This window comes from Fringilla coelebs (genome assembly GCF_963513975.1).
Source record: "Fringilla coelebs genome assembly, chromosome: 4".
NCBI lineage: Eukaryota > Metazoa > Chordata > Aves > Passeriformes > Fringillidae > Fringilla > Fringilla coelebs.
In genome coordinates, this window is record NC_140032.1 from 70,464,794 (window position 1) to 70,473,156 (window position 8,363).

The following is an 8,363-nucleotide window of genomic DNA, read 5'->3' on the forward strand; positions in this document are numbered from 1 at the left end:
TTATTTTTTAATATTTCCTAATGGCATCTGTTTTCGTTGTCATAGGAACGACAGCCCTTTATTTATTCCTTCTGATGCACCCTTCCATTATCAGCAATCTCCCCAGCCCAAAAACTTTTGAGGAAGTTCAATTCTTCAATGGTAACAACTACCACAAGGGAATTGACTGGTAAGAAGAATGACAAAAAAGAGGTGTTCATTCTTAATAGATGGAAAATCACAGTGGAACAATTCCAGGAGCGGGTGTGACATGGTCTTAATTACTGGATGAATTCGTTATGCTGGGAATTATCAGATGGAAAGAGAATCTAATTGGTAATGATGGGGCATTTAATCAAGCCCCTAATTCTGTTTAGACATTGCAGTAAGAATTTTCTGAGTTTTCACACAAATGAATGCAAGAGGCAGTTCTGTCATGAGTTCTGTCTTCATGCTGAATAACATCTCTGTCTTGTCATAGCTGTAGCTGCACTGACTTACACCCTGTTCCTTCCAAAGTGGCTTTTCATGAAGTGAGGTTCCATTTATCTCTTCACGAGGATCCATCCAATCAATTTTAAATGGAAAAGACCATTCAAAGCCAAAATTCAAATCTTGCATTCTGAAAGCGTCCAAAAGCAAAGATATGTCAGTTCCAAAATGAAGTACTTCAACAATGTTAAAATTAAACAGTTTGACATTTAAATGTTGACATTAAATGTTGACATTTTGAAGCTTTTCCCATTTTTTTCTGCAGCTAAAACTGAACTCACTCCACACTGGTGAAAGATATCCCATTGACACTGAAGTTATTAGCAAAAATCCCATCCATCACAGGAAAAACCTAATTACCAGACTTCATGAGGGCTTTAGCTATTACCAGCACCACCTAAGAGCCAAGATGCATTCCCATTACTCCAGTCTGGGCTGAGTTGAAAAATTCAATTTTGCTTCTTGAGAATTATGTCTGAAAATTCACCTTCTCACCCACCATGAAATGGGAAGCAGGGGGCCGTGACCCCGTTGTGCTGCTGCTAATTCTGACAAGTCTCTTCCCCTCCAAGGTACATGGAATTCTTCCCCACTCCTTCCAACACCACCACCGACCTCCTGTTTGAGAAAAGTGCCAACTATTTCCATTCTGAGGAAGCTCCGAGGAGAGCTGCTTCCCTCATCCCCAAGGCCAAGATCATCACCATCCTCATCGACCCGTCTGACCGCGCGTACTCCTGGTACCAGGTAGGGAATTCTTTGCACCGGGGAATTCTTTGCACCGAGCCACTGGCAGGGGATGATGGCTGGCATCAGTGGGAATCTGTGTCCTTGAGCAAGCCATGGGACTTGTGGCACAGCCTTGGCACCCTGTGGGAGCAGGAGGCTGCTGGATGCCAGCTTTTGCAGCTGGCACCTGCGACGCCGGCGTCAGGAATGATGGAAGTTCCCAGCGCAGAGCTGCCACCAGCTGGAAGCAAACAGTCTAATCTCAATTACAGCTGGCAGGGCAGAGGGGGAGAGCAGTGCCCTCTGCCCAGGGAGATGCACAGGGAAGAGGGGCGTGGCCCAGGCAGGGAATCAGAGCTCTTGATACTGAGGGTCTGGCCCCACTTCCCTTCCCCCAGCATGTAAGCTCAGCAGTGTGCAGCAGTGCTCGGATGGACCCAGCGTCTCCTGAAGTTTCCAGGGAGGTAAAAAGAGCTGTGACTGGAGACACTGGCTGTTTTCTCTCCTTGAAAGCAAAAGCAAGCCTGTTGTTTTCCCCAGGAAACTCCAGGATGCTCTTCCTTGCCTTCTACTGAGCTCACACCCTCCCATAACTGTTTAAAAATTCTGCACTGTTTAAAAATTCTATTTTTAGGGAAATGTATAAGCATTCTTGTGAAAAATGGCGTAGGCAAACACATAAAGGAAACACTAAATGCAGTGTTAAAATAGACTCAGATTAATAATGCTGGGATAGCATGAAATACACCATTTCTGATCCTGCCGGCAAGTTCTGCAAGGAGCAAAGCACGGCCGGGGCTGCAGTTTGCACCCGGGTCGTATCTCATTGGCACCTTTCCAGCTGCCGGGGCAAAGCAGTAAAACGGTGATTTCTGAGATTTTTAAGACTTCGGGCTCCATCTCCGGCACGCCTGTGGCACGTACTTCCCTATCTCCCCGCAGCACCAGCGCTCCCACGAGGACCCCGCTGCCCTGAGGTTCAACTTCTACGAGGTGATCACGGGCGGGCCCTGGGCGCCGCCGGAGCTGCGGGCGCTGCAGCGGCGCTGCCTGACGCCCGGCTGGTACGCGCTGCACATCCACAGGTGGCTCTCGCACTTCCCGCCCTCCCAGGTAAGCGCCGGGCCGCGCCCGCCCAGCGCAGCGAGCCTCGGCACGGCCCGAAGCGGCCCATTCACCGAAATGCATAGATGTAAAGAATATTTCCCTTGTTGAAGTAATAGTAATAAAATAACCTAAAGCAAACATTTTAGTGCTGCAATGCACACGCATGGGCACTCTTTATCCAAGGACACGGTCACATGGCAGTTCATGTCTGTACCTCCTGTCAGACACAGCTGTAAAAGGATCCCCAGAGACTGCTCTGGGTGGGACAGAATGTGCTGAAAGGAGGCAGAGCTGAGCATTGCCTACTTTGTCAGGGACCTGGGGAAAAAAACCAATCCAAACAGCAAAAAGAATTAGAAGCTCTGCCTCCTTGCAATCCTCATTTTCCTTTTTATCCAGCCTCAGCTGTACTACAGAGAGGAGAAGCAGGTGAATCCCATTTCCAGGAGAAGGGAGGAAATCTCAGTCATTTCCTTCCTTCTTTCCTCTCTGGCCTTTCAACCCTTTCATAAGTGGGGAGGGAGTCCTGCCCAGAGCTGCTGAGCTGGCAGCAAGGGCACCATTGCCCTGGGAGCAAACAGGCCACATCTCCTCCTTGCCCACCTCATCCCAACTTATTCCTCCAAAGGAGAGGGGGATGTCCTGGCAAACTCTGAGCATGCAGAGGGTGCTGAGCATCCCATGCCCTGTTCCGTGGGCTCCCCCTCTGCCCTCACCTGGAGCTGCTGCCTTCTCTCCTCAAGATTTCCCACAGACACATCATAAACCCCAACAATATTTAACACCCTTTCCTCATCTCTTCTTCTCAGAATTGTCTGAGTGTCAGGTTTGGCTTGGGAGGCTTACCTCCTGCATTTGAACAAGATGCCCATCTATGTAAATCCAACTCATTAAAGTAAAAAATAAACCTAAACAGGAGCTCATCCACATGAATGCTTTTAGCACTGTACAAAGTCATTTAAAGCTAATTGAAATCTAGGTTTTGTCGCAGAAGTGAAATAATGCCATTTTTTGGTTACCCTGAGTCCTGTTTCCAAATCAGTGCCATATTTACCCCTGCAGTTGCTCATTATTGATGGACAGCAGCTGAGAAGTGACCCTGCTACTGTGATGGATGAAGTGCAGAAGTTTCTGGGAGTCTCTCCTCACTACAATTACTCCGAAGCCCTAACGTGAGTGTATTCCTTTTCTTACCTGCCCTGTTGTGTCCCAGGGCACATCCCCTCCCAGCAGGATCCCTTCATTATGAATTACCAATAGACAACACGTCAGGATAACAGCAACTTTGACAGGCTTGGGGTTCTCTTCCATCAGTCTCCAGGAGCTGAAGCCTAGAGTGTCAGGTGTGGAAAGTTTGGATTTATCATTCCAAAGGAGCCTGATGGCAGAGGCTGGGTGAGAAGCACTCGTTCCCTAATCCCATTTTCCTGTCTGGATTTCCACATACAGCTGAGACTCCTGCAGGGGTGGGAATGGGGTTCATTCCCCTCTCCCCTCTTAGTCCAGCAGAAAATTGTAAGAAGCTTTTGCTCTGAGCCTCCCTGTGTGAGGAGAATCGTCTCCTTACAGCCCCAGCCCTGGGATATCTGCGGCCTGGGAAGCCTGGCACTGCTTTTCCAAGCCCCTGAGCCAGCACATGGAGTGGGAAGCAGCAAAGCCTCTGCTTCACCTTCCCTGCAGGCTGGTCCTGAGGGAAACACAACCACAGACTTTGCAGCTGCCCAACACTGCTCCTCTCTGCTTACAATTACCATTTAATGTTTCCTCCCCTGGCAGGGTTCAGCTTATTTATATCATAGGTTCAAAGTAAGACTTCAGCGCTTAAGGAAGCTGCTCTGCCAAAACCTTTTTCTAGAGGAAGAATTTTGGATTTCAGACTGCAATTTTTTAAGTTACTGGTTTCCAAAGAGGGTGGAGGGGAGGAGGAGTCTGATCACAGAGCTGAGCTATTGATGCTTGAACAACTCACAACTGCACATCTGCAGTGCCTTCTGCTGGGTTTTTAAAATCCACACCCACAGACATACATCTTCCTTGCTGGAACTAAATTAAAGTCAGTGGAGTCGCACAGCAGGAAGAAATTTGGCCTCTCATACTGGTTTGGACAGGAAAAACGGATTGTAAACAGATCCATAAAATTATGCACTCCCTGTTTAGAGGCATCAAGAATGCAAATGTTCTGTGGAAGGCCTCACTTATGCACGGATTTGGGATGGAAGGGGAAAATGCATTAAAGTGTGTAGCTGCTTTCTGGCAGGGCTTGTCAAAGGGGAAAAGATTGCACAGGATTGTTCCTAGTCATTACTGCCTAACAACTGCACAGCACACATCCTTAAAGGTGTCAGGAAGCAGCCTAAGGAGCCAGTCCTGTGAACAGCACTGAGCAACAAGTCCATCACCCTGAGTAATTGTGTGAAAGTCTTGCAGGACAGCGAAATCAACCCAGGCAGAAGGGAGCCGTGGGAGGGGAGCAGAGGGGACACAGAGGCAGGGCGGGAGGAAAACACAAGATGACAGAAGTGTGCTTAGGAAAATGTTCTCCCTTGGAGGGCTGCTACATTCTGTCAGAGAGTGAAAGATCCTCATTGAGGCATTGCTTGGCTCTGCCCTCACGGGCATTCCCTGCCTCTGGCATCAGGTACTGCCTTCCCAAAACCCTGCCTCTCCCCCAGGCTTCCTCTGCAGGGAAGGGAAGATAACCAGGCCTCCAAGGATTTCTGCTGACAGCTCTAAAATGCTCCCCTGTAGCTTTAGCCTTAGGGCTATCACTATTTTTAAATAAATACCTCCACTGTGCCCAATTACATTTACAGAAGCCCTGGGAGTTCTGTGATTTCTGAACACAGAGGGTTGAATTCAGCCCGAACTGTTTCACCCTCTTTTCCCCTTCCCAAATTTGCACATCCTTTTCATAATGTTCAATGAGCTCCTTCTGAGGCAGAAAGATTGTTTGGGGCATAGTTTTGCGGTTTCCCTTTTACCCAGCACACAAGATGTTGCTGCTCCTCTTGGGAAATTAATGAGAGGCAACCAAAGCACTTCACCATGCAAGGAGCAGATGGGAAAGGCCAAAGCAGAGATGAATCTATCATCAATATACCCATTTAATCAATGATTTATTTGTTTTTAATTGATACAGCTACAGAGACAATTTAGGAAACAAAGGTCAGGCTGCATTAATAGGCTAGGCAAGAAAAAACCCGTGGAGAAGGTTCACCCTTCTCCTGAAATCCACTCACTTCTGCCTGGCAGCAAATTGCAGGTGCCTCCATGTCGGAGGAACAGAGCAGGGGCAGAAAGGTGGTGTGTAGCTAATTAACTCTGTGTTCCAGCCAATTATCCTTCATCCCTCTCAAGCATCTGCTGAGCAGCAGGAATGGGCAGCGCTCGGATGCTTTATGGCTGCTGCAAGTCCCAGAGCAGTAAATTCCAAACTCAACGCCACGTGCCGCTCGCTCCTCAGCGAGCGCGTGTTTCCAATCCCTCACCTCAACCTCTTCTATCTCTGCATTTCAGACACCACAATCAAATGGCACGGTTCAGATAAGGCTGCTAAGACAGTGTTTATGCTACAATGCCATCCTAGGAAGGAAAATGGTATTTAGATCCAGTGATAGGGAGAGCCGGCTTCCTCCTCAGGCAGGTTAAATCATCAGCACCCAACGAGCGCTTCCCCAGGAGGCCTGCACATAACCCTGTGTGCTGGACAAGGACAACAAAAATTACCCAGGTAGAGCACAGTGGGAAAAACTTCCTGCCTTTAGGTGTTTCCAAGGCAGATTTGTGGGAAAAAATGAATCCCCAGAGTTTACACAGGTTGCCCTCTCTGTCCTCAGAATTCCAGTCATCTACAGAGATGTGTGCAGCACTAATTGTGGGCTAACACTGATGTCTCAGTAGCCAGGAGATGTTTCTGTAGCAAGGTCTTTTAAAAAATATGATCCTCCACAGGTTTGACCCTCAGAAAGGTTTCTGGTGCCAGTTATTGGAAGGAGGGAAAACAAAGTGCCTGGGGAAAAGCAAAGGTCGGAAATACCCACCAATGGACCAAGAGGTAAGGGCTTCTCAGAAATTTATGGGAGCAGTTTTAATGCTGACCTTAAATAAACACACTGATTATTTTCTCTTTGTTGCATTTTCACTGGGTTGATGTTTTTAAAAATCAGAAACTCGAGCTTTGAAAGAGAGAGCACTGAGTTGCCCCTGTGGGAGCCCTCGGTGGGATCAGAGCACATTTGCCTGCGGGCTGAGTTTCCTTTAACCTGATCTTGGCTTGTTTCTCCCCGCTCCCAGTCCCGAGCGTTTCTGTCGAGCTACTACCGAGAGCACAACGTGGAGCTGTCCAAGCTGCTGCACAGGCTGGGCCAGCCCCTGCCCTCCTGGCTGCGGCAGGAGCTGCAGAAGGTCAGGTAGCGCCGGGGGCACCCGGCCAGGCGCATCCCTGCCTGCTCAGACCCGCCCGCTCCTCCGGCTCACTCGGCATCGTCAGGACAGGACCTCACGGACCCCGCTCTTCCCAGCGAAACCAGACACACCACAGGAGAACAGATAAAAAGCCCCAAACCCAAGCCCGACAAGTGTTGGAATGCCCGTGCTGCCGGAGGAGCGGCCCCGAGCCCTTCTGCCAGCCGCCAGGAGAGCGCACGGCGCCAGCGGCACCCCCGCATCCCGGCCGGAGCCGCGCTCCTCCCTTCTCCGGGAGGACCAGGAACTCTGTGTGGGACGGACGGACACCGCGCGGACAAACTGCAGTCTGTCAGGACACGGGCAAAGGATGGGAACGTCTCTCGCTGGACTGCGAGGTTGGTCACGCGCTGGGCTTTTCCCGCTTTTGGTTGCAAATCCTTTCACATTCCCAGGCGGCCGCGCAGCGGTGCGCGGCCAGCAGCGCGATATTGACAGCTCGGCTTCTGCCTGCGCAGCAGCGCTGTGCCTCTGAAACCTCAGACACCGGGTGAGTCATTTAGGGTCTCAGTCTGCTAGTTGGCGCAGAAAAATAACTTTCATTACCTTTTTCAATGTTCTGGACCCAGGCTTGGATGGAGTTGAAAGGACAAACACGGCCAGTGTATATCACATATCCACGTATGACATACATATCTTCATTCCTGAATATCGGCCTTGTGTATCTCTAGATCAGACACACGCTTAGTTGTAAATATCTGCTTTTGGTGCCCACAGGGAAATGAAAGGGTGGTTTACCAAAAATTTGACATGAACTCTGCTTGGTTCTCAGAGCTGTGGGGGCAAGGTGAGCAAGGCAGGGCAGAAACTCCCTACTTGTCCTGGATGGAGGTCATTCCTCAGATCTGGAAGTGGTAAACACAAGTATTTGTATGTAACATAGAAACTCACACTCCCTTATCTTAGAACACTGGCAACACCGGAGATGACTGCAGTAATGAGATCTTTGGGTAAGTGAGGCTTGGTCAGAGAAGAGTCTGTAAATGGAGCATTTGATAGAATTATAGCTGTTAAAATGCATTAAAATTGGCTCAGCTTTAATTAAAAGAGGACTGCCTCACTCTTGATTAAAAGCTGAATAAACATGACACTGGTTTCAGGAGCTTTTCAAGGAAATGATGCAAACACTAGAGAATCCAGAAAATTATTTCTCGTTCATAGCTTTTTATTTAGAAAGAGTCTGTCCCTCCAACTCTCAGCTGTGTAATGGCACCGGATATTTTTATACGTCACTCTTATTTTTTAGGTTTGAATGGGCCTCACATTTCTGAGAGATCTCGTGTTCCATTGAGAACTGACATTTGAATTGATTTCTTTATGTGTCACAAAGATGAAATAACATTATTTCCAGGTTTCACTCCCTCCACTCCTAACAGGACCCACCGGCACAGGATTTCTCTGCACCCCCATGTGACAGAGGAGCCTTTGTGAACTGTCTGGAAATATCTCCTTTGCTTTTTTATGCCTTTTTATGTCACTGACCACATCATTGTTGGGATTCTTACAGACCAGCAAAGCAAAGGCAGCAAAAATGAAACAATTATGGATGGTGAGAGGGCTGTGGCTGGGAAAGACCGTGCTGGTCCTTCTTT

General features: G+C 48.6%; 1 protein-coding gene across 1 annotated transcript in view; it reads left to right on the forward strand.

Annotated features, from left to right (window-relative positions):
- LOC311153138 (bifunctional heparan sulfate N-deacetylase/N-sulfotransferase 4) overlaps positions 1–6,720 on the forward strand; it is a gene marked incomplete at both ends in the record, with an annotated part of 50,247 nt that extends 43,527 nt beyond the window's left edge. Inside the window, 6 exons of the mRNA XM_084204747.1 lie at positions 46–169; positions 1,044–1,218; positions 2,143–2,313; positions 3,370–3,479; positions 6,259–6,361; positions 6,601–6,720. Coding sequence (XP_084060873.1) covers positions 46–169; positions 1,044–1,218; positions 2,143–2,313; positions 3,370–3,479; positions 6,259–6,361; positions 6,601–6,720 — 803 coding nt within the window. The remainder of the gene's footprint in view (positions 1–45; positions 170–1,043; positions 1,219–2,142; positions 2,314–3,369; positions 3,480–6,258; positions 6,362–6,600) is intronic.
- Positions 6,721–8,363: the final 1,643 nt, after the last annotated feature.